The sequence below is a fragment of the Brachyistius frenatus genome, unplaced genomic scaffold (assembly GCF_029030835.1).
Source record: "Brachyistius frenatus isolate BFR_SWC_R1_liver_20210118 unplaced genomic scaffold, ASM2903083v1 Contig_4, whole genome shotgun sequence".
In the NCBI taxonomy this organism is placed as follows: Eukaryota; Metazoa; Chordata; class Actinopteri; family Embiotocidae; genus Brachyistius; species Brachyistius frenatus.
In genome coordinates, this window is record NW_027210603.1 from 1,582,501 (window position 1) to 1,609,405 (window position 26,905).

At 42.7% G+C, this 26,905-nt stretch overlaps 1 protein-coding gene across 2 annotated transcripts in view; it reads left to right on the forward strand.

Annotated features, from left to right (window-relative positions):
• LOC138626943 (retinoic acid receptor gamma-A-like) overlaps positions 1-26,905 on the forward strand; it is a 37,441-nt gene that overhangs the window by 6,101 nt on the left and 4,435 nt on the right. The window contains exons 2-5 of one of the 2 annotated variants that reach the window (XM_069708963.1): positions 8,731-9,108; positions 25,261-25,409; positions 26,433-26,574; positions 26,657-26,820. In XM_069708963.1, the coding sequence (XP_069565064.1) occupies positions 8,943-9,108; positions 25,261-25,409; positions 26,433-26,574; positions 26,657-26,820 (621 nt within the window). In that variant the 5' untranslated portion in view covers positions 8,731-8,942. Of the gene's footprint in view, positions 1-8,730; positions 9,109-15,331; positions 15,569-25,260; positions 25,410-26,432; positions 26,575-26,656; positions 26,821-26,905 lie in introns of those variants that run through there. The other variant, XM_069708969.1, reaches the window with a different exon arrangement.

The following is a 26,905-nucleotide window of genomic DNA, read 5'->3' on the forward strand; positions in this document are numbered from 1 at the left end:
TGGATGTCTGCGGAGTCGCTGTTATTCCAGGTCAGATCTTTTGCAGCGTATCAAATCCAACATTTAGGATGCATCTGCTGTTGGTTAGGTCTTTTTTTTTTTTTTTTTTTGTGAAAGTTTGTGTGCTCGCATGTGCACGCGCTGGAAACAACTTCTTTAACTGCATTGCAATCTCATCTTTGTTCTCTGCACTCTTCCAGAATGACAAGCCCTCAGGCTGAGAAGGATGTCTGGCTCCTCTCTTTCTTTCTCTCACTGACTTCTTTCTCCGGGTTTTTTTTTTTCTTTCTCCTCCCTCACTATCAAAAAACGAAATCTCCATCGTCTCCGCCGGTCCGTGTCAGCTGAGTTTCATTTTGTTTGGGGTTGTTCTCTTGGTTACGACGCAGAAATGGAAACTTGGAGCTTCCAACACAAAGACGCGAGCGTTCGCGACTTGTTTTTGAGAATGTAGGACACAAATGTTTTCTTGTTCCGCGGGATCACATATTGTCCTCGGAGTTATTTAGAGAGATTTCGGTGAGAGCTGTGCACTGGCTGCGGTTCACTTCGACGTGCCCAATTGGCTTCAGAGATTTGGAAGTCACTTGTAACATTCATTGTTGCTTTCGCTGCACTTTTTTTCTTCTTTTTTTTTTTTTTTTTCAAACTCAAGGCTGAATGTGTCTCAGTGTTTCTAAAGAGCGTCTCGACGGTGTTAATCGTGGCCCGGGGCTGCTCTACGAGTCCGTTAAAACACACTTATAATCCTCTCTGTGGAGAAACAGTGTGTGTGTGTGTGTGTGTGTGTGTGTGTCTGTGTGTCACTTTTGACTTTAATAGCAAATGAAAAGAATGAAAAGCTGCCTACTAAACGCCCGGACAGGCCTGACCCGTGGTGGGGCTGCCGAGCCTGGAGCAACAGGAGCTGACCTCAGCTCTGACCTGGGGACCCCTCGGCAGCCCACTGGGTCGCCTCCGTTATAATGACAACATTGTGTGTCGTATGAAACATTACTAACAATATGTGACACAGAATTCACTCATTGTTATGGTTGGACGGTTTAAATTTGTGCACAAATTAAAGCAACAGATTCAACTAACATTCATTGTAACTAGTTTATTTACTGTTGAATATTGTCCATGTGGTGTTTTTTTATGCACTACAGGACACATCCTGAGGGAAATAAGCAGCAGACACCGTAGTTGAGCTTTTCTGTTTAGTGACAGTCTGACAGGCTCACAAATACGTATTCAGACAACCCGGGTTTCGTATGTCACACATCTCAGGAACCAATCCTGTCACCTGGCAGGTTGAGGCTCTCCGTGTCATCACGCTGGCAGCTCGAGCTGCAGGCAAGAGGGACGAGTTGAGACCAAGCGGCGACCAACAGCGATGTCACCGTCGGTTTGTGAACGGCCGTTATGAAGCCTCGAGTTCGGAGTTTGGTCGTCGCCATCTTTGCTAGTTCGGTGTGGTTTGGAGCAGGAAGTGACCATATTTGGACGAGCTGGCTGACTGATCTGTTTAGAAACCCCACGGTACTACGTCCCGCCCACCGATAGCTGTAACCTGACTGGACCACCGGCCTGTCAATCAAAAATCTATCAAAAACACGTCTTGTGACGTGAAGGTTATTTTCTGATTAATGAGGGATTATTTTCAGATGGACCTCCAGAAAATGAATAAGAAGGAGTGACTTTAGTTAACAACACCATAATGACAAAAAATTACCGACTTTGTACTTCATGAGAGAAGTTGAATGGGAGTCTATGGAGCCGGAGGCTTTTTTGAGCCGACCTCTAGTGGCCATCGGTGGTTTTGCAGACTCATTTTTCCTCCTACATCCTCCTAAGAAGCTACGTCCACTTTACATATTATTTACATATTTATAACCCTGAGCGTACATAAATTAGAGCTGCATTTAAGCAACTTAAAGATATTAGATGAGTTTTTAGAGCTTTAATCAAAGCCTGGAGAGACTTTTAAATAATTGTTGCGCCAAGATATCAAAGAATATCTTCACAATTCAGATATCTTTAAATTGCCTGTATTTTCCAAAACCACTGTCTAGTTAATTATATAACAATCTTAAAAGAAAAAAGTGTTCTCATGAAAGAAGGTGAAACTATTTATTTCCAGTGAGCAGTGACTTCCTGATCCTGACAGAGCCATGTTGCTTTTAGCTTTACAAGCTGGAGCTTAATATTTAGTCAACAATACACAAGAGCAAGTTAATGCATTTCCCGAAATCAGGAACCACTGCATTCGGTTAGAGACACCACAGTGACCCAATGGATTATCGACCATTTATAAACTTGTGTGAAGCCTCTCAAAGCAACGCGAGGGAGATCCTGATCACTGGAAATCATTTTGACGAGACGAATGTCTCACAATTATCCTGAAACATAATTTTGAGTAATATTGCTTGGAGACAACATCATCAAGTGGGTTTTGAGAGCTAATATTTACATCTTTGTGTACGCTCTTGACGACGCTAACAACTTAATTGCGAGCATGAACTGAAAGTATGCGCGATCAACGGCCAAAAACACTTTGCGGTTATAAGATGGTTGTCAGACACCGATGGTTTACGGCCAAGCAGTATTTGTATTCCTCGCAAAACATTTTTACATGTCAGTTTGACATAAAATATAGTACGATCATTTGTTGGAAAATCTAATTATGTTGTTTGTGGGTGCTGGTGTCTGTGTTTTTTTCCTCTGTAATGGTGTCTGTGTGTTAGTATGTGCAGTTTGCACTTAGCTCAGCTCATCTCTGGCTGCATTCTCTCAGAAGAAGCCAGATTTGATTGTGGTTTTTGGTTTACAGCTAACTGTCCTCGGCTGAAGTCATGTTGTTTCTTGCATTTGGCTGTTTCGGGGGGAGTTTTTATCCTTTTCATGTCCATTCAGACTCAGTTTGTCCTCTTTGTTTCCTCATCAGTGTCTCCATAGATACAAAACTACAAAACCGTAAACATTTTCTGTTTCTGTTTCCATTGCTAAACTCCACGCGAGTCTTTTGACACATCTTTAAGAAGTTGAGTACATAAAATACTGCTTGTGTGATCATACACTGACAGTGGAAAACAGATTTCAGAAAAACAATGACACATAAGTGAAACCGGCATCCACGAAAAACAACACGCAAGATTATCGAATCGACAAATTTAAAAAGCTCTTAGCGCTCTGACATCAAATACCCGCCTATTTTCCAGCTGACTCACATCACCCTGGAGTGAACCTACACACCGGACGTTTGGAAACAGACAGATGACTAAATAGCTGGGAACAATTTCTTACTTTTTTATTTATGGACGGGAGAAAAAGTTCAGAAAAACTAGAGCGCAGAGTGAAGAGGCAGAAGTTTCTGTTTATCTCGGTCCAACACATCAAAGTGTGTTTATGGTCACACAAACAGAGCCCCGTAAGCCTTTGACAAGCGTTCACACTCGAACCAGGCTGAACGTTCTTCACATAATTAAAAAACATCATCGTGCAATCCATCAGATATGTGAGGACTAATCAACCGCATGATCAAACTAAAACAGGAACATCATTGATGTGGAGCAGAGCAGTCACAGCGTCTGGTTCCAGTTTGTAGTAACTGGAGTTCTTCCAGGATCGAGATGATGGAGACCATCGACGTTTAACTCTTAAAACTGCTCACTTTTTCCACAATTCAATGTATTTCAGTATAAAAGAATGTTTCCAATTTATTTCCCCCAAAACCTCGGACCGTTTTCAATTTCCTCATCGTGTAACCGATCTGTGAAGCAGCGTCGTAAACATTAAAAAGTTCACCTCGTACAGTCAGAAACAGGAACATGAAAAGACCTTCTATCATATGACGGTGTGCGGCATTAGTCAGGGGGAATAAAAAAAAAGAAAAAAAAGAGGCAACCCTATTCAAAGAGAAACCAGGTTTACATCTAAATGTTGGTGGAAGCAAGCACAGGAAAATTTGGTGTGATTAACAAAAAACTGTCCCCATTCCCAAATAGAGGGAGGCTTCGATAACTGTTAAAAATAGCAATGGACCCCGAAGGATCACAAATACATAAATAATGATCTGTTTTTTTCTTTTATTGCCAAGCATCACGTGTAATACTCATGCAGCAGTAAAAACAGGCAATTTCTCCGCTTAAGAGTCACACCAAATATCAAATACACTTTTACAAATAAGAATAAATAACGTGCATCATTTGATGTGGAACTGGTTCTACTTGGGTTCAACTTTAATCTATTATACTCCATATAAACCTGTCTGATGACCTGACATGTAAGTTACACAGAAGCAGAACTGGTGGGAAACTTAACATTATTGTGTTACTTTTAATAAAGATGAACTCATAATCAGTTCATATGCTGGTCACGTGATAACCAACAAGTTTAAAAACTCCTTCTAATTTTGTAAACTACCTGTTGCACGTGAAGACCATTAACGTTACGTGTTTTTATGATGCATTGATCTTGAATCCAGCTGTCTGTCAAGACTGTCACTTCTGAGCGACGTGTTTATTTCTATGCTCCCTGGTCCGGCTCAGTTTTCTGAACATTTTAAAACTAAAGCCGTTGTTCATTCACAAACTGACCCTGAAGACTTTTCCATCACCACCAGTCATCGCTTCAAGCTAAAAGTGGACTCATTACACTGTCCAACTGGAGATTAACTGTAATTTCTCCAGTCATGTGTTTTCACTGAAAATGCTGCACCTCATTATCTCGACACCAACCGGACATTTTTTTATAATGTGCAGAAAAAAAACAACCGAAAATATGACCAAAAATTGAAGAATAAAGCGCCATTTACTGCAGCTATCGCTGTGATGTTATGAAAGCTTTTCAGTGTGTTCGTTACATAACAAGTAATAAACACTAACCTAAAAAAGTGGTTGTTATGTAATGAATTTCACAGCCAAGTCAAATAAACTGTTTAGTTATTCATGGAAACTCAATTCAGAATTTGTCAGGAGTTCCTACACTAGCTTTTAGCACCTGTGACACTCAAGTCACGATTTTGACAACAGAAATATAAATTTATGTAAATGAGAAAACAGACTCTTGAGTTCAACTGTTTTGAAGCGCAGAAGAGTAAAACACTGAGTTCATTCCTCTCTCGACCCGACTCTGACTCGAAAACACCGTTTTGTAATTTTCCGACCAAAACAGGAGAAAAATAAACAAGTTTAGCAGTTTTTCTTTTTCTCAGTGCGAACAGAAAACTTGATGAAACATCCTGTGGGCGTTTTTTTTTTCCGAAATCAAATGTTCTGCTTTCTAAATTTAACAAAAGTACAACTGTTGACAGGAAATTGCAGCACAAATGTAATCAACGTGTATTCATATTGTGGGGCAATTTGCTCTCAAAATATAATACTTTTTGTTTGTGCGATAGCCGTTTCCATGGCAACACACGGGGTATGAAGAACAGCGTGAAAACAATTAGTCAACGTCAGTAAACTCTTATGTGATATAATGATGTTTAGTAATCCAGGAAGTAGTCCGACCCTCAGCAACAACTTGGCTGAGAAAGAGATATCGATGGACTCGTGTATTTTTACGATTTTAGCACCGTGTCCTGTGATGGGATCAAAAAAGGACCAAATTGAATATACCTAAAACAAGTAAAAACTTGTATTGCATATTATATGAAATTCAATTACAATTATATTTTGCCATTTAGATGGCGGAGTGATATTTAGCAAGGTGTGATGTCGTGCTGATTTGAGCAGTTGACCAATCAGATCTCTGGGTTGGAAGTACTTAAATGACATTTTTCCATTTAAGTACCCTCATGAACACAGGTTCTTGTTTAAAAACCCTCTCTTGCTCTCTTTGTACGTCTGTGCCGTTTCATAACGATAACCTCGGGCTTATTTGGATTGGAAAACCCATAAAGTTGAGTCACATACACCCAGGCTAACTCGATCCAGATAACGCTCTGAATAACAGCTGAAAACATGTGATTATAAAAGTACGTTTCTGAATGTCAGCCGCCGAAAGAGGGTTAAAGCTGCATTGAACAACAACAAAGCACCTCCAAAAAAGTGTTTTGTGGAACATACTGTAGTAGTGACTTGTTGGCAAAGACGGAGAGACGGAAACCCCCATCGTTTTTACACCAAATCTGTTTTTAATCCCCATCGTCTGGGAAAAGGGAGCATCAGTTTGTGTGTGTGTGTTTGCGTGTGTGTTTGCGTGTGTGTGTGTGTGTGTGTGTGTGTGTGTGTGTGTGTGTGTGTGTGTGTGTGTGTGTGTGTGTGTGTGTGTGTGTCACCAGGACCAGGTGACCCAGTTTGACCTGACCCAGCCAGGTCTCATAAAAGCAGCATTGAGGCCCGGAGGCCTGCAGACACAGCGCTGCTTTTGTTGCCCTACCCAAGGTGTATTCCCCCCTGAGGCAGAGCGAGGGGGCGGAGGGTGTTACTCATTAGAGGCAGAGAAAATCATTCCCTGGCTCGGGCACACATTATTTCATAGTTTATTAGTGGAAATAAAATTGTTTCTTTATTTTTTATGTATGTGTTCTGCCCACTTTCCCTCCCTTCCTCCCATGTTTGTAGTGTGGCTCTAATTAATAGCGCTCTGTTTATTTCTCACACATGGAACTGCCAGATGCTTGAAACTCCCCGCTATGTTCTTCCTCTCTTCCCCCTCTTTTCTCCTTTGTTTCCTTCTATCTTTTTCCATATTTTCGGCAGCTTTCGACACTTTCTTTTCCCCCCCCTGCTTTTATACATCTGGCTTTCATACTTGGTGTTTGATTGGTTAAAGAGCCGTCTCGGAGTCGCTGCATCTGCGGTAGGATCCTCCACCCCTGCGTGTACGACTCCATTCTTCAAGGTCAATTGCCGCTTTCAGTGGTGCTTTGGCGTGTATTAACGTTATGTGTTTTCCACTGATTGCTTGCCCGTGAACATGATTAAAGTCACAGAACATCTGTGTGCGCTTTGCCGCTGCAGCCTGCATGTCTGTTCTTGTATGTTACTGGCTTCTGCTTTTTTACAAAGGCACATGTTTTACAAAATGCAACCGTTCCAACACCACGGAAAACTTATTTTTCTTTTTTTTTAATCGCCACATGCTTTGTACAACCTGTGTTTGCCGTTCTTTAATCGTCAAACACAAAAGTTCTTTGTGGACGTAGTTGCCGGGACTCTCCCTGACCGAACCTCACAGGGAAGAAAAACCGCAGCGGAGCCAAGCAGTTACAGAAAATATGTCAATACGGGAAATATCACTTGAAAAACAACACTTCCCGCACTGACTTTGTGGCTGTGTGCAAATGTATAAAATGTTACTGTATGTAAGAAGAAAGGATTTCACTCTAATAGTAGCAGCACGGATGCCAGCAGATTAGATGAATTTTTTGTTTTTGTTTTTGTTTTTTTGCCAGCTCCATTTATGTAAATGAGGGTTACAGACATCTTTCATTATATTTCAATAGAACTCAACAGCAGCACAGAGGAAATATGTTTTTTAGGTTTATCGTGTTTATATCTTTTACAATTGCATTTGAAGGGAAACCTGAATCTTGTGTTTGCTATTAATGCTGTCAGGTAGATTATTTATATACCTGTTGATCACTACAAGCTACAGCCTCCAAGTTTGAAGTATCCAGAGTCTATCCAGATTTTGTCCGTCGGCATCTTTGCTAGTTTGGAGCGGTTTGGAGCAGCAATGACCGTATTTGGACGAGCTGACTCAATCAATCCCACCCACGACTGCACCGCAGGCCTGTCAATCAAACAGACACACCCCCCCAAAATACAGCTTTATTTATTGACGGGATTATTTTTAGATGGACTGTCGGAAAATGAATAAAAAGGACCGAATTCAGCTAAAAACAACATAATGACTTGTGGAAAAAATGACTGTATTTCATGAGAGAAGTCGAATGGGAGTCTATGGAGTCTTTTCTAAAACTAAGGTTTTTACGTTCAGCAGAGTATTCATACTTGACCTGCGCTTGTGTGCACAAATGCATAAATAAGAGACATTGACAGCAAAAAACCTCTGATAAGTAGTCCAATGTTGTAAGCTCATAGGTCTCTCCGTCGGCCTCTCAACACCCTGGGTGTTGTATTGCCGTGCTGAAGCAGGCCCAAAACAACAAGACATTCTTTGGCCTAGCTGTATTTACCGCAGCTCCACCACACAGAGTTAAGCTCCGCCCACTCATGAAATCATCGAAGGGGATGGGAGTCATAGAGAAAAATGAAGGGAGAGTTGCCCTCATCTGGCTCTTTGTCGGAGTCACAACACGACTCCTGAAAGACAGAAAAGAGGTGAAAGAAGTTTTTAAAAAACGCGGAGTTTCAGAGTGAAAGTGGGTTTGTTCTGTTGGGTTCAACGAGAGCGGGTAACTCTGTGTGTCGGTTCTCGTGAAGGGTTAATTGTACCCATGTTGTGCCTGGCTGTTCTCGGGCAGGCTGGCAGAGGGAACAGAGAGACCCTTTATAATACAGTTCTGCTGATTGAAATCATATGGCATCGCCTGAAATCATCGCACTACTTGGAAGACAGACAAAAAGCAGAAGGAAAGTGTTGTAGCCAACTTGGCTTCAACACACTCCTCTTTTATTCTGCTTTCATGTTCGTTGGATTGAGTTTGATTTTTTTGGGATATTTCAACTATGGTTTTGGTTGCAAAAACATACCGATTTTTGAATGAATTGTTGTAAAAAACAGATTTTTTTGTTTTGTTTTGTTTTTAACCCCTCCTTCTCACCTCCTTGTCTACAGAGTCTGGATCCATCCTGGTCCTGGTCACTTGATTTCTGGTCTCTCTTTGGGTCTTCCTCCCCCGTCAGCATCCCGACAGCAGAGAAACCAGCGTCTGAGAGGGGCTGAATGGCACCGGCCTCTTCCAACATCACCGTAGGCCCCTGACGACGAAGCAGGAAGAGGAAACAGAGAGAAAAGTTAGAGAGAAACGTGTCCTGCCACTTTCCACAATGGCGACCAACAGAGAGCACCAAGTGCGTCACATGATGGGCTTCCCTCGCGCGATGTACCCGTTCACCTTTAACATGCGGAGCCACTCCCCCTTCGACCTGCTGGCCAGCAGCCACCTGTTTGGCCGGTTTGGAGCCGACCTTCCCAAAGAGATGGCTGCATTGTGTGAGTAACAAAATGGATCTTTCTATTTTTATTATTTTTTTATTTTTTTACAAAACACACAACAAGATGTGTGTTTACAAAGTGAGTTTTACGTCTATTATGTACATTTTTCTCGGCATTTGGGGTACTTCATCGAAACTCAACACACGCAAAGATCATCTTTAACCATCTCAAAATATCACATTCGGCCTAAATCTGATTTCAGCACACAGTATTGGAAATGTTTGATATAATCATGAGAGATGAAACTATTATGCTGAGGTTCAGTGAGGGAGCAAGAAATCCTAATCCTTCACCCCCGCACATGACGAGATAGTGTGTCCAATCTTTGTCCCCTGACGACCACTTTTTTTAAGTAAAACAGTGGAAACCCTCCAGTTCAGGAGAAATCTTAAGGGAGGAGAGGAGGGGAGAGGAGAAGAGGAGAGGAGAGGAGAGGAGAGGAGAGGAGAGGAGAGGAGAGGAGAGGAGAGGAGAGGAGTTCATGATTTCACTTGTTATTTTTCCATGTGGTGAACCAGGCTGATAGCAGAAAAAACAGCAAACATTTCTCTCCATGGAGGCAGAATAACTCTTTACATTTGAAAAAGAAATGTCCTGAAAAATTGTCAAAGTTTTGGTAAATAAAAGAGTTTCTCACTTTATTTTGCAGAATAGAAGCAGAGTTCCCCTTTTGGGTCACAGGGGGCGCTGTTGCACTTCATAATGACAGACTGGGCTAATTTAGAGGGTGAAGAACAACTCTCCTCTGCTCTTGTATATTATTACTTTAAAAAGGCAGTTACTTTTTGTTTATTCCCTTTTTTCCTTGTGATGCAAGTGTTGCTGCAGTTTCAAGTTAAATAGTTAAAGCTAAAATACTTAAAGGACAAACTTTAAATAATGATACAAGAAGAATAAAGGTGGTAAAACACTGTTTTTTAATTATAAGCTATTTTTTGTAAATAATTTTGATCATTTTTGTCAAAAATGTCTAAACTACCAAATGAGCTTTCCTAACTCACTTTACTCTGAGACACTTTTGTGTCAGACTGACGTCACCTTTAAAAATACCTGCTGAACACTCCTGTTATCTGTTCATCTTCTGTTCGTTTTCTGAAATGTCTCTGCAGGAGGGAGTTCAGCGGGCCGGTAGCACTTTATACATGATTACATCTGAGATGTCGCCTCGGGGACTTTCATAGATAATTGCACAGAGACAGAAAGATAGGAGCATTAAGTCATTCAGGTAATGACGAGCCTCACATAAAACACAGTCAGATTATCAGGTGTATAAATCAGTCAAACTTATGTTCGGGTTTTTTTCCGGCTGACAGAAGACAGAGAAGGAAAAACACAGACATGTCAGATTGTGATCAAGATGTGGAATCAAATGAAGGATTATAGTCACATGGTAAAAACAGGACGATGAGACAACACAGTAACATGGATTAAATAGTCCAAAAATTAACCTCAGTTCATGTTTGTCTTTAATGTCACATTTTTTTAAAATATAGTTTGTCGAGCAAAAAAAAAAATCTGATTCAGAACTTGTTCAGATGCTGAGTTTTTGTCAGTTAGAAAGTTAGAACCAGTTAATTCAGTTAGCTCCCTGTTAGCGTGTCACAAACACGACTTAAAAGTTCACAGAGTTCCCTCAAAAGGCCTGTTGGTACCATCTACTTGCATTTCTGCAAATCAACCTGTGTTGCAGTTGTGAGTGTTAAATAAAAGTGGAACAACATAGTTAACAAGCTGCTGTCCTGTATGACGGCTCCGTCCGGCCTCCGTGTGGCTCATTGGAAGAAAAAAAAAGAAAATTCTCTGTGATGCAAAATTTATTTTGCAAGCGCTAAATGATTTTGTGCAGACCGAGAGAAGAGCTCGTCTCATCTCTGGCATCGTCCCCTGCAACGCTTCATATTGTCTCCCAAACAAATCCGTGTCTTTGACCCAGAGACACAAAGGTGTTGAAATGTAAATGAAGAGGTCACACAAAACATGAAATACAAAGGATTAAACACAAGAGTCAAGGTTTTTGTCATCGAAGTGACAAAGTTAAGTCACAGAAGAGATGAAATGAATCTCAGAAGAAAGTCCTCCCGCAGTCTGCAGCACAGATTTACATGTTCAAGTGCAGCACAACTGAACCTCATTGGACAAATACTCATAATATTGCTGCAGAAGTTTTGGACCATAACCAATTTTTAGAAGTTTTTTTTTTTTTTTACTGACTTCCTTCGGTGGAACATTTCTCCATCTCATCCTCACAGGAGCAACTCAGAACCTTTCGGGTTCCTATAATTTCGTTTTGTGGTAGCTTCTTAGTTCCTACTCCTCAATAGATACTTTCCCTGTTACAATAGGAACTGCGGTGATGTAAGTGTGCAGCGATTGGTCGAACAAAGGAGCACAGGCAGCCGCCATGTTTAAAACACAGTAAAACCACAGCTATCAACGAATAAAACAGCAGAGCGAAGATTTTCAAATGGAGGCACACAATACTGAGAAATGGAGCGACGACAGGGTCCGGGCTTTATTAGATAATAAATACAGAGTGACTTTGATTCGACAAAGAGAAATATTAAAAGTGGCTCGATTTAGTTACAACATTGTGAAACCACTTAAAGATCGGCGGCATTTAAAGTCCTTCACAAATTGTCTGGTAGTTTTTGAGGCATTTATCCACCAGAAGGATTCAGAAAAAAATATTCATAAGTCTGTTCATCTCAAATGTAAAGTGACAGTCAAGCAGCAACTCAAGAAAAGACCCATAATAAGCATGCAACTACTAAAAGCCAAGATTTTCCCATCAAGTGACGTGACAGTAAATTATTCATCTCTCATTAGTGTTTTCTGGACCAAAGCATTCACAGAAGTTAAAGTGGCACATTAATTCAAAGCAGCTCCTAATCCGTGTGAGTGAGACACTTTGTTCCCGAATGAGATGAAACTGAAAACACCCCATCATTTGAAATTAGAGGATCTCCACATCAAAGGCTCCCCGCGGTGTGTTTAATCACATACAGTAAGTTCTCCCTTCGTGTCCGAGCAGAATGAGGCAAAACACACATGCGATGAGTTGGTCGCCGAGGGCTTCCTGGAAATCTCAAAAATACACAATCTGGATTTATTTATTTTTTAAGAGAAAAATAAAATAGTTCTTGGGTTGTTTTCATATTCTCGATAATCTAGATCTATTTTCTGTCCACATGTTAATCATAGTTTTGACAGGATGAAGTCTCACTGCAGTGATATCACCAGGAAAAAGAGGAGTTCCTCCCCGATGAACATCATGTCCTCTGTAGTTTCGTAATTTCTGTACCAGTAACATCTTGTTCTTTGTAATGTTTTGAGTGTGGCAGTGTGTGTGTGTGTGTGTGTGTGTGTGTGTGTGTGTGTGTGTGTGTGTGTGTGTGTGTGTGTGTGTGTGTGTGTGTGTGTGTGTGTGTGAGATATTAGTAACTTGAAGCAAAAGGCACAGAGTGAGGCTTGTGTGTTTTTCTTTGTGTCTGTCATCAGAGGCACTCTGTTTAAGCACACACACACACACACACACACACACACACACACACACACACACACACACACACACACACACACACACACACACACACACACACACACACACACACACACACACACACACACACACACGGAGAAAGACACATTTCCACTGCCACTCTGTGGGCCACACATTCCTCCAACCATGAATATCACAAACAGCAGTGTTGCGCTCCTCGCGGCCGCATCGATGCGCCGGCTGACGACCGCAGAGAGACTTTGTGCAAATAAAAGTGCGGCCGAGCAGGAGGAGGAACAGACAGGGAGGGAGGGAGGGAGGGAGGGAGGGAGAGGCCATTGTTCACGTCTGTGTGTTTGTTTCAGACATGAGACAGGATGAAGAGCTGAAGAACCTGACTGAACAGTGAGGCGACTCGATCCTCTGTCAAGTTGTGCGTGTGAAAGAAGGAGAAGAGTTGGAGGCAGGCCGGGGAGTTCCGTGTTTTAAGTTTCAAAGGAAGAGTTATAAAAGCAGGAGTGAGTCTGTGTTTGGGGTAAAAGTGAAGGAAAATGAGAGCCCCCCCCCCCGCCTCCCCTTCATTTGTGTGCTTCTTTTTTTTGCTCTGAGCAGCAACGGGGGGGGGGGGGGGGCTGCGAGGCGGGGAGGGTAATGGTCTCAAGGTGTGGAGAGAGCTCAGCAGGCTGATGGTGTGCAGCTCTGCGGTGTGCAGCTCTGCGCCCTGCAGTGCGTCATTGTCGTGGGTGAGTGTGAGCGTGTGGAAAACACAGGTAGGAAAATCCGCTCACCAGCAAGAGGGGAATAACAGCGTGAAGGAGCTCTGGCCAGAGGAATAGAAAAGTTCATTTTGAACCCGATCATCCTCCAAATATTAATGAAAAACATATTAAAATAAATAAATCATGGTTTCAGGGAGCTGGAAGAAATAAAAACAAGAGGAAAAACAAACAAAAAATAGAGAATTGTAATATGCAAGAGGAATATGAAGCGTGTAAAGCCACAGGGAGGACACGTTGTGTGTGTGTGTGTGTGTGGGGGGGGGGGGTTAGAGCCCCAGTGGGGGTTTCTTCCAGAGTTCATCCCTCTTGAACGAGGGAAGGAAAGGGAGGAGGAGGAGGAGGAGGAAGAGTTTGTCTCGTATACAAACTCTCCAGACTTCGGGCCGATGCGGTTCGCCTGCAGCCGAGTCTCACTTCGGTGTGACTGAAGTACCCGGTGAGGTCCGGGAGGGAGGAGAACCGAATCCATCTGAAACCGAAGACATAGAAATCTACTAGATAGAAGCAACACGCCGAAACCAAACGGAGACAGAGAGAGAAATAAAACTTTGGATGTAAAGGCATAATGATGTGTGGATTGAAACTAACTGCAAACATTCAAATAATTCATGAATTGACCCAATCAGAGCGCAGCCACAGTGGACAGATTTATTATGACGTCATTAAAAGTCCAATTTTATGTACTTTCTTTGTCTTCTGTAAAACTTAATTTCACAAATCCATAAAGTACAAATAAATTCTTGACATTGTCTTAGGATGTATTTTTGGAAAGAACAATATTATGAGGTAAAATAGAGACCATGTTTATCAGTCTAAGAGTTTTTCAGTCGGTGCACAACAGGTCATCTGTACGTGTAAATGTAACTATGTCAACACACAATGCAGTTTAATATTTATGAAGAATAATGCTTCCAGTTGTAAATGAATAATTAATTAATGGAGCAGCTCTTTTTTAAATTACTTGAGAAATAATGCTTATAAATAAAAAAAATAACTAAGGAAAATCAACTCAGAGTTTTGCCTCTATTTCAAATCAAAGTTGAACCAAATTACAAAGTTGTCTCCCGGTAACTTGAAAAAAAAACCCATTATAATGATGGAGCATTATCATCTCTCATTTCTCTGCTTATTAATTTATTGTCAGAGGTTTGAATTTCGTTTTACAAACCTTTGGAATTAATGATAAAAACAATTAAGTAACAGGAAATATGCAATAAAAAACAAAAAACCATCATAAAATACTTGCAGAAGTGAGTGAGTAAGCAGATGTGTTGTTGTGGGCACTTTCATCTGTCCCTGTAGGGAAATCACTGCAGGATAAATGATCCAAACCCTCAAATGAATGTTCTCTCAGGGTTTTTTGTTCTGCTTCAAACAGACTCTGAGTTGTGATTTCTACCATTTGTTTCCTGCTGCAGTGAAACAAAAGTTGTTTCAGAAACAAAAAGTCAAAGTTGAAGGATTGTGGAGTGTTTATTTTCATATTGTGAAATATGACAGAGTGAGTTTGAAAAACTTGAAAAAGAAAAAGAGGGAGGGAGGAGAAGGTTTTGGATGTACGGCCAATCAGAAGGCAGGTACACAGCCCCTCAGGTTGTTATGCCCCTCCCCTTTCTTCCTTCCTCCACTCCCACCCTTGTGTTTCTGTGCTGAGAGAGAAGCGTGGAGAGAGTTGGCTGTGACTGTGTGGTGGAGTGTGAGAGGCCCAGAGAGCCAGTGAGAGGGGAAGAGGGGAGCACAGATCGGTTACAGCAGGGAAAAAAAGGGGCGAGGAGGTGATATCTGGGAGCAGAGAGGGTGGAAATAGTTCAGGTTGATAGAGCAGAAACAGAGGAGGGAAGTAGTTTGAGGTGAGAAAAGAGCCAGAGAGAAGAAGGGGACTCAGTTTTAGGAGGTAGGACAGGCAGGACAGTGGGGGGTGGGGGGGTGGCAGAGACACAGACAGACAGAAAGACAGACAGACAGGGAACACCTGGACCAAGCAGGGCATTAAGTTACCCTGAGATTTCCCCCTCAGAACAATAGCCGAGGAGCATGTTCGACTGTATGGAGGCTCTGGGTCTGGGCCCTCGGCCCCTCTTTGATGTGTCCAGACGAGGCTCCTGCATGCTGGGCAAGGCCACCCCTTACTTCTCCGGGCTGGATCCTTTCGCCTGGGCCGGGACGAGCAGCGTCCAGTGTGAGTACTCAGTCCTGTCCATCAGACTGTAACAGAGCGTGTGTGTGTGTGTGTGTGTGTGTGTGTGTGTGTGTGTGTGTGTGTGTGTGTGTGTGTGTGTGTGTGTGTGTGTGTGTGTGTGTGTGTGTGTGTGTGTGTGTGTGTGTGTGTGTGCTTATCAGAGTCCCGGTTGTGTTATCACGGAGCTCTCTCCACAGGAAGAGTCGGATTCCTTTCGGTCATGTGTGCCCGTTCTCACCCTGCAGTCTGTTTGTTTATGTGCTCAGTGTGCTTTTTGTGAGCAGGAGTGAGTGAGTGAGTGAGTGAGTGAGTGAGTGAGTGAGTGAGTGAGTGAGTGAGTAAAGCTATGGGAGTGTATTTGTACATCGTGGCGTTTGTTTTTCTTTATGAATGACTTCACATGATTGACAGCTCTGTTAAACAATGCGGGGGTGGGTGGGGTGAGCGGGGGAGAGGGGGGGGGGGTCTTAACCCCAGTTGATGTGTCCGGCATACAACAAGCGTCCAAACAGAAACTGGAAATGGTTGGCTGCGATTCGGCCTGCAAACACAGAGACGCAGGTAGTTGCTAAAGATGCAGTCAGAAAAAAGTTGCATCATAATTAATTGGAGCTTAATTCTTCAGAGTGAAAGGACACTAAATGAGCAGCCAGTTGTGAAAAGATCAAATCCCTGTTTCCGGACTCGTGACAGCTCCTCTAAAGACCTCAATAAGACACAGATTGCATCAGATCGTCATCTCATCGCCCTGCAGACAAACACTGCAGAAATAAACAAGGACAAATTCCCCGGTGAAATAAAAAGTGAAATACATCCTCTGATGATTCGCGATCTATCGATGAGCACCTTTAAGTCTATTTATCTCCAGTAATTATTTAGATACCGGCACTCTCAAACACTGTCAGGTCCACAGTCCTCACTAATGATGATGGATGAGCGGTCGGGACGACAAACACCACAGCAGGGCCTGTTTCAACTCGCTGTGGAGCTTTGCCAGATGCCAGCCTGAAAGACAAACGTCCACAAATGTTCATTAATCACATTGTTTTATATTTGGAGTTTGGTTTCTTTTCTTTCTTTCTTTTTAAAGCCATGAAAAGTTGCAGGAAACTAGACGTGTGCAGACGTTTTAGGGCGATTCAGCCTCTTCTGTTAACTTCAATAGAAAACAACATGCAAGGTGTTACTCACCCAAACAGAACTACAGGTATGAGAGGTGATTCTCACCTTTTACCTGAACCGGCCCGTCCACGCGAGGCCGTGCTGCTCAGCTTCGGATTCCACCGTTAAGAACTGGACATGAAAAGTGATTAATTGATGAACTGATTTGTGAATCGAATAATACAAATTTTCCCAAGTTGCAGCTTCTCCAAAGTGACAATTTGTTCCTTTTCTCAGTTTATTTAATTATAAAAATGAATATTTTGAGGTTTTATGGTGTTCAAAGACGTCACTTGAGGATCTTTTCACTTTTTTTTCTGACAACTTACTTCGATGAATTGATTATGAGAGAATAATCGTTAGTTGACACAACTGCATCATTTTTATGCTCTGATTTTTGAACAAACTGTATTTTTTTCTAAATCTGTTTAAAACCTTTATTTCTAGATTTTATATTCTATATTATTTCAGTTGACAAACAGACATTATTTTTAAGCACTTGAATCTTGACTTTAGAAATTTAAATACAATCTTCTTCACCACCTTTCTTTAATTTTCCCTGTCGTGAAAAAAAGAAAAGAAAAAGAAGCCACTTCCTCTTCTTTGACAATGAAAAATTAGGTTATGGTCCCTCGTCAGGATTTTATGACCCGGTGTGACCCGGACAGGATTTTTTTTGTCCACATTGTGTTTCTACATATTTTATCTTTAAATATAAATTGAACAAGTGACAAGTTCAGCTTCTCCCGTATTTATTGTTTTCTGTTGGACTCTAAATTCCTGAGATCTTCTGTTTCTTTCTGAGACACACTCTCTCCCGTGTGTGTGTGTGTGTGTGTGTGTGTGTGTGTGTGTGTGTGTGTGTGTGTGTGTGTGTGTGTGTGTGTGTGTGTGTGTGTGTGTGTTGGGGGTCATCTCTTCCTGCGTTTTTGTGTGTGAGGCAGTTCAGCACCTCTTTGCCTTCCTTTGTTTCAGCGTCAGGACGTATTAAAGGGAGTGTCTGTCCTCTCCCTGTCTGTCTGTCTGTCTCTCCCTGTCTGTCCGTCTGTCCTCTCCCTGTCTGTCTGTCTCTGTCCTCTGTGACATTTGTTTTTCTCTGCTTTTGAAGATCCCCTCTTCTTCTTCTTTTTACACTCCAGTCGTGCGTGTGCACGTGTGCGCGTGCACGTGTGCGTTCCTCCGGGCGATGCTGATGTGTGTTTACTCTTTGCTCACACATGGATCAACTTACATCGCCTTGTGTTGTGTAACCAGGAGCCTTTAATGATTCAATTACAATCACAAAGGGTCAATTAAGAGCTCAGGCGGTGAGCAGGAGGAGGAAGGCCGGGAGGGCAGCCGAGGAAGACGAGGGCTGAAAGAGGAGCGCAGGCATGAAGTTTGAGTTTGGGATTAAAACCTGCTGTTATGCTCTTTTGTGTCTCGCTGCTTCACGCCTGGAGGGGAAACACTCGTCTCTTCATTCAGTGATAATCTCTCTTTTCTCCAGCGCCCTCTTCTCTTTAAAAAAAAGGTCCTTCAAAGCTGCTTTTGAACAATGGAGCATCATATCATCGCAGAGGAGGAGCACCGAGCACCATGATACATTAGGGAGATGCTGGTGGAGGCAGTCGATGAAGCTTTATGAGACAGAAAAGATTTTAGAGGCTGTATATTTTAAATAGACTCAGATTTACCTTTGCTTTTATTCCCTTGATGTCTTTATGGTCTCTCTGCTGTCCCTTCCTTAACATCGACAAGGGGGAAAAAAAGTTCAATTCAAGTGTTTAACAGAGATTCTCCATCACTGCATGTTTGACTCTCTTACAGTTTAAAATGAACTAAATTGAAGCATCTGCATCAGCTAAAATGATAAAAACACTACGAGGACATGTTATGTGATGTGTAACATTTCTAAATTCATTACTGTAGGCGATATTATTGTGTGTTTTAGAGCATTTCACGTTGTAAACAAAGACAAAACAAATGTTTTAGAGTGGTGATCAGAAAAAAATGAAGGTTTCAGGGTTCATGTTACTTTAATAATAAAAGCTTATTTTTTCTTTTAATTCATCAAAAACAAACAGCATGAAGTCTTTAAACTTTCCATCTCTAATAATTTCACTGATGAGAAGTCACCTGCAGACAGCCATCATCCCTCAGGTCGAATAAATTTAATATAAAATGTGTCATGACAGATTAATTATTTAATGATGCTTTAATAGAACTGTGATCTGGTTGTTTACTGTAATTAAGCTGCAGGTTGCAGAGAAATCATTCAAACAGTAGATCTGATTCAGCTGAATTTATTCACCGAAACCTTTTTTTAAATGATTATAAGAGGATATTTTTTGTAGGAAAAGCTGCAGGCATCAAACTGCTGGAAACCAACATCTTGGGAGGTTGGAACGAGTCGTGCTCAGGCTTGTCTGTGATTGTGGCATCTGGGCTTCGAGCTCCGTCTTCACCGCATCACAGAAACCTCCACAGAGTTCGATGAGTCTGAATTATCTCTCAGGCTGCACTCACACCGTCACATGTTGAGACACTTTTTAATTACGAGCTGCATTACAGAAAACTTTGTAAATTGAACACGTCAAACTCGAAGAGTACACGATACCGCAGTTTAATTAAAGAAGACCAACTTCAAGGTGCATGAAATAAGTGTTAAAAATCACACCCCACCGTCTGATGTGCAGTTTCAGTCCAGAGGTGTAATATTTTAAAAAAAAAAAAAAAAAAAAAAAAAGAAAAGGAGGGGGATATTAAGCTGTCTTTATTGGGTGTTATAAAATAAAAAGAAAGGGACAAAAGGGGACAAAAGGAACAAACTTAGATTTAACAACCTGTCCCTTAAACACCCCCCTCACCCCTCACACACACACACACACACACACACACACACACACACACACACACACACACACACACACACACACACACACACACACACACACACACACACACACAGTCCTTGACCATGAAAGAATCTATTACATGAGTATTTTTTGTCCAGGTTTTGTCTTAAACGTTGCCTCAGCTGTATTTTTTATCTTCACTCTCCTCTGTTGGCTTGCTGCGTCTGACATTGCTTCACTACTCTGTGAGGGTTCACAGGGTTGGGAGATTTTTCCAGGCTTTCTTTTTTTGTAAGGGAGCTTGTGTGTGCGTGTGTGTGTGTGTGTGTGTGTGTGTGTGTGTGTGTGTGTGTGTGTGTGTGTGTGTGTGTGTGTGTGTGTGTTGTATGTGTGTGTTTGTATGTGTGTGTTTGTGTGTGTGTTTTTTTTTAAAGTGTGTGCTGCTGTTTTTTATGGAGCCATCTCCTGGACAGTAGCCGGGTTTTCACAGCCTTTCCTTTAAAAGGCGCTGCCAGTGACAGGAAGGGCTCCTCCTCCTGCCAGGGCAGGAAGGCAGGAGAGGACAGAGGGGGGAAGAGGGTTATTAGTGAGGGTTGAGCTCAAGGGGGAGGGAAGAGAGGGAGGAGGAGGAGGAGGGGGGGACTGGTATTGAACTTAGAACAGCTGATGAAAGGGATTGTCACTCAGATCTTCCCCATCTCCTCCCTGCTGTCGTGGTAATTACTCGCTCAGCATATTTGAGGTTGAAACTCACCCTTGCTGTTTATCTACTCCACATACAGTAATGTTCACAAACAGGATCTGAATTTATGCATTAAAATATCCCTTTGAAATGGACTCAATGAAATCTGTTAGCTGTTTAGTACTAAAAAATATTTATCCTGCTGCCCCCCCCCCCTCCCCTCGCCTCGCCTCTCTCTCTCTGCTCCTCGCCATGTTTGCAAATGTTGTTGCACTCAAAAGTCAGCCGGACGGCCATCACACGCTGTCCAACTCACCCATGAACTCACGCAGCAGCCCACACACACACACACACACACACACACACACACACACACACACACACACACACACACACACACACACACACACACACACACACACATATTCACATGTGCATGCACATTCCTTAGTACGCCGCTGAACATTTTGTGAGGCGAGAAGTTATGCAAAAGCTCAGTTTATCATCGAAATTTGTCTTTTGGGGACTGAAGAAGGAAAAACTGTGGAGCTGAACAGCAGTTTTGCTGTCTTAGGAATTTGAATGTGTTTTATTATAACAATCCGAGTCACTATTTATTAGTATATCTCTGAATTCTTATAAAATGAATGAAACAGCTTCATTTTAGTCGTCATTAAACTCTTTGTTTTGATACCACAGTCCGTAGTTTCTGCTCCTCTCTGCTGTGTGCGGCTCCAAGGAGCCCCGAGGCCAAAGTCGAGTTCAATAAGACGTGTGATGTCACCCGGCTGCAGGTCCGACAGGCCGCGTGTCACCGCGTCTGTCCTCACACACACTTCACCCTCTGCGTGTGTGTCTGAACTCTACTGTACATTCAAGCTATAACATTTAAACTGCTGTAGCTGCAGGGCCGGAGGTGTCAGTCACCGTGTTTTCATTCTCACGTACATGAACACAGAGCGACAGATCAGCTCCGCAGTAACACGCTGAGTACTGCAGCACGTGCACACTGTGCAGCGTGAAGCCGCGTCCTAAATCTGTACTGCACGTCAATTCTACTCACATGTCAGTATGCAGACTAAAAACACTTGATTTTGTTGTTTTATTTTAAAGCGATGCGCAAAGAAAATGGAGGAACCACTTCCAGCTAAAAAACATCAATGTTAATGATGTTAAAATCAAAACAAATCTGCATTTTAAGGATAAAATCGAACTGTTTTTGATGCTGCTGCACTTCGATTGAAGTATTCTTATAATTCCTGTTATGAAAACAGTTAAACAGCTAAATCAGTACATTAAGCTGTGATGCTGCCGTATTTTCTTTTGGCCCTTCTTGTCAGTAAATGTTTTCACCGCACCGCTTCTCGGGACTGATATCTTGATCCCTGAGCTCTGACTCGCAGGCATCAGAGCGGATAAGGAAGGTGTCTGCTGTCGGAGCGGCTTCTGTTGTCTAAACAGTGATGTGCTGATCTGACAACAAACACTGAGGAAGCAGGAGGAGGAGGAGGAGGAGGATGAAGATGGAGACAGGAGTGAAGCCACATTAAGAGATAATATAATGTGGTAATGCAGGAGCTTTTCTATCGGTGTGAAATATGACATATGACAGGTGATATTTATAGCTTGGATTGTAGGTGAAGCTCTGATCAAGATGATTCACACCAGTCAGGTCGTCTCTTGTGTGTCCAACAGCGCCGTGCTGACTGATGTTGTGACACACCGAGGGGTGAGTCGTGGGTGAAGAAACAGAGAGAGCTATTTTTTTTTTCAAGCCGAGGCTGTGAGGCTGAGCTCAGTTCAGGGTGATGACAGCTGCTGACAGGTTTTGGGCTCCTCTCCCTCTTTCTCCACGCCAGGTAGAGTCCCCCCCCTCGCCCCACCTACATCCTCCTCCTCCCTCCAGCCGAGCGTCTCTCACCCTGTCTCCCCCCGTCATGCTCCTTTCTGACTCAGACGCTGTCAGTCACTACCTTTCTCCTGGCGCCAGATGCAGCTTCTCCGTTTCAATGGGAGCTATTTTTTTTTTGTCCTCTTGTTCTCTCAGGGACCCTTTTTACATCGTCAGTGTTACTATATAAACAGAAAACAGCGGTCGGGTTACGGTGCCACTCACTCAACCTCCAGCCTCAATGCATCTCGGCCCCAAAAACTGACTTCATGATACAGTTTATTTCTCAGCCAGCAGCTTTTTGTTTACTCATAAACTTGTGGGGAAAATGATTCTTTCCGTAATACGCTGTGAACGATTTCCCTTCACCTACTGCTCCAGAAGACTGCATACCGTTTGCAGCCTTTTGTCGTTAAAGTATAACAAATTATCATCTTTAAATCTGACATGTATGACCTGATACATCCTCATTTTTTTCTGTCACTAAAGCTGCAACTGATATAAACAATTATTTTCCATTTTAAATCATTTGCAGATGACTTCCTCCATTTATCACCACCAACTTGTTTGGTTTCTAAAATGTCAGAAAAAAGTAAAATATGTCTCATAGTGTCCTGAGGGTCAACTGCTGTCTTCTACTTCCATGCTGCATCAACCTGAACCTGCAAAACACAAAGATATTCAATTCAGTTTCTCATAAGACAGAAAAACATTAAATCTGCCCACTCGTTAGAAGCTGGAAGCTTGCGTGCATTTTTTAGGTGTGCAGTCACACAGCACGTAAAACATTATGGACACAAATACTCCTTCATCGTGATGCACTCATGCAGATCATCTTTTTTCTTTGTCTTTCTGTATACATGAATTATTGTATGCATTTTCTTCTTTCGAAATATAATTCATACTTAGTCATAAAAAAGGAGAATGTTTGGAACGAGACAACAGAAACCTGCTGCAGCCGATGTTTGTTTGAAGGAAATATTAAACCTGATGTCAGAACAACAGATCGATGTTTGAAGTTACAGATGAGTAATAGAAGATGAATAATGACAGTAATATTGTTGAAGTTTATTGCACACATGTTAATTAGAGTTTCCATTTCAGAAAGAAACCGTCTCCCCAGCGACTCATAAACACACTTCTATTAAGTAATTACGCACTTAAAGTAAAACAGTAGGTGCATATCAGATATCTCAGGTTTTCAAATTAAAAGCATTGCTGTTTGATAAGATTTACGCCTTCTAAACATTTAAAAACCTTCAACCTCCCAACGTGTACCTGCAACTGTTTTACATTATTTTACTCTTTTTTTTAAAACTCAATCTCTTTAAAATCCGTTTTATTTTCTTATTACTTTACTCTAATAATCGTAATCTATTGAACCGTCCTCCCTGGATTGTAGATTATCTCCGTATTATTTTAATTAATTTAATCTCCCTCAATGATTCTGTTGAGAATAAAGTAAATAAACGATAAGTAGCTTTATTCGTGTTTGGTCCATAAAATATCAGGAAACTGCAGCTTAAACTGCCGTCGACAAACCGCTTGTTTTGTCCAACTAACATCCCAAAAAAACAAAAATAAAGTTAGTTTGCTACGGAAGTTTTAAAGAAGCAGGAAGTAAAAACCAGTAAATGATTCACCACATTTTGTGCTGCTTTCTATCAACTAATCGACCGACGTCGGCTGTGATTGAATGAACGTCTGGTGTCATAACTGAACACATTCCTGAGTTTTAAAGCGGCCTGCTGCTCATGTAGTTAGCAGTTGGCCTTCTTCAGTCAAGGTCAAAGTTAAATAGTCGTGATTTTATTTAACCTCTCGGCCACTGGGAAGTTTGTGTCCTCGGACTCACCTCCTTCTCCGCCTTTCTTTCTCTTCTCATTTCTCGCTCTCTGTTTTTATTACATGATTCCTTTGTGCCTTTGCACTCTCTGTTTTTTGAAACCTTACTACTCTTGTTAATGACGAGCTGCGGGTTCAGGTTGGGGTTGCTGGGGTGGGGTGGGGTGGGGTGGGGGGCACATTTGGTTCAGTCCTGTGCTTTCCATTGGAGGTGACAGGAGGGGGCTGTGACTTTGGGTTTCTGACCCCGGGATTCTTTATTTTTATTAGGAATGGATCCGAGGATGGAGCTGTTGATGTGAATGGCTGCCCAAGGTGACTGGATCCCAATAAAGAGGCCGTCACCCGGGCCGGGGGCCTCCTTCCCATCCGAGACACAACCTTTATAGGGCTGCTTATGAGCCCGGGCAACTATTAAACCCCGGCCAGCCTGCACTGAGGAATTTAGGGCCAGGAAACAAGGGAGCGGGAGGGAGGGGGTGGGTGGGGTGGGTGGGTGGGGGGTGGGCAGAGGGAGGTGAAGTTGGGGTGACTGAAGGTGAAAGTTGAAAGGCACGTTCGCAGGAATCTGGTTGTCCTTTAGTCGTCACCTTTAAATGTGTAGCAGGCGCGGCGGCTCTTTCACTGTTTCTCTCTCCGCTGTGACAGAAGAATCACCACATCTTTAAAAATGAACGTGTCTGATCTCCGTTGTTTCATGAGCTGACTCCGCCTGTGGCCGACACATGGTGGTTATAGAGAGGGACATTTTCTGGAGCGAGACAGCGAGGAGGCAACGGAGGGAGACAGCCGAGTCTCATAAACATCCCACCTCTGTTTGTTCACATGGGGGCTGGAGGTATACGGGCCGGTACGGCTGGACGCCCCTTCAAATAAAAGTGGGAACATGTGCGTGCGCGCACACACACACAAAAATGTAGATGTCAGTCAAAAAGTCAACATCCCCCCCGCCCCCATCACCAGTAAACGGAGAGGCCAATCAAATCTTAGCTGCCAATCAGCTTTTTATCAGCAGGGCCATCTGGCCATCAGCTAATTGCGTCTCTTTTAAGTCCCTGTCAATCAGCAGTGCCCCCCCACTCCCCCTTTTCTCTTAAAAATGTCTGCCTTTGAGTTGCCTTCTGCCTCCAAGCCCTGGTGGTGGTGCTGGGGGAGGAGGGGAGGGGGGGGTCGCCTGCCTGTTGACCACTCGCTCCTCAAGAGTTCTTGTATTAATTTTCATCAAAGACTAAAACAAGATGAACTTTTTTTTCCTTCTTCTTCTTTCTTCCTGCAGCCGTGGAGACGCAGAGCACCAGCTCAGAGGAGATGGTGCCCAGCTCTCCCTCCCCTCCTCCTCCTCCCCGGGTCTACAAGCCCTGCTTCGTGTGCCAGGACAAGTCTTCCGGGTATCACTACGGGGTGAGCTCCTGCGAGGGCTGCAAGGTAAAGTGAAACAGCTGAGGTCAAACCAGAGTGAGAAGCTCATGTTCAAGTGGAGCCTGACAGAGTTGTGCAGAGCTGTGATGCTGAGCTGCCCTCTAGTGGAGCCTTACTAGTACTGCACATCATTGATGTAACAACAACAACACCATGAGTCCTGTGTTTAAATTAAATAAAACTACTGTTAAAGTCGATTTAGAACTTAAAATTAAAGAAAAAACAAACATGAAACATGCAAATGTTTGCGTTCGTAGAAAGAGTAAGAGGCTGTTTCCATATTGGATCACAAGTGGCCACTTTTAAGCCGTCTGTTCCCACCTGGTATCGGATCTCAGTTTCCCGCTCTGTATGCAAATGAAGACGTGGGCTACGTCACGAAAATAAACAAATAAATAAGCGCAAGAACGGGAACTTGAACCGTCGGAAACCCAACGACTCGGGTCAATAAAAGAGGGCGGGGCTTCTCTTACAATCTGATGTGTGTCAGAAATTACACGAGATAAACTAGAAGGAAAAACAACCTGCTGTAACTTTACGGTAATCCGTCGGATTGAACACAAACTGCATTCATGTTCATTCTTATTCAGAGGACGTCAGCTGAGTAGGCGGTCTTCAAATGTGACCCAGGATGCATTGCGTTTTCACTGCAAAGAAAATACAACTGTCCCAGACCTAATGCAGCCTGAGCAGATCGGATCTCAATGCATCCTTTGATATCCGATGACGCCAGGACACATGGAGATGTGAGCTGGAAACGGGGTTTAATAAGATAATGTTAAAGGAAAGTTTTGGCAATTGTGCTTTTTCACTTCTGTATTGAAATATATGAGCACTATCATATTTCTCTGTTATATCAGAAGCATAGCACAAAGACTAGAAACATGTGGAAACATCTGGACTGCTCTTCCAGCACCTCTAAAACTCTTTAATAAGCATCTTAGCTGTTTGTCTGTTTAAATCTGAAAATATCATATTTTTAGATTTTAAAATATTTGTTTCTGAAGCGGTGTCTTTGATGTGTTTTAGGGTTTTTTCCGGCGCAGTATCCAGAAGAATATGGTGTACACCTGCCACCGAGACAAGAACTGTCAGATCAACAAGGTGACACGTAACCGCTGCCAGTACTGTCGGCTGCAGAAGTGCTTCGAGGTCGGCATGTCCAAAGAAGGTGAGTGTCACTGATCAGGAAACGGCAGAGGAGGAGTTCTTCTTCTCCCGAACGTTAAACGGACGGCGTTGTTTCCCCGCAGCGGTGCGCAACGACCGGAACAAGAAGAAGAAGGACGTGAAGGAGGAGGTGGTGCTGCCGGAGAACTACGAGCTCACCGGGGAGCTGGAGGAGCTGGTCAACAAAGTTAGCAAAGCACACAAAGAGACCTTCCCGTCTCTGTGCCAGCTGGGAAAATACACCACGGTGAGTTGGTTTGTGGGTTTTTTCTAACCTCTGAAGATGCTCCGCTGAAGCGTCAGCTCAGCGCTTTGCAGGAAACACAGTCCGG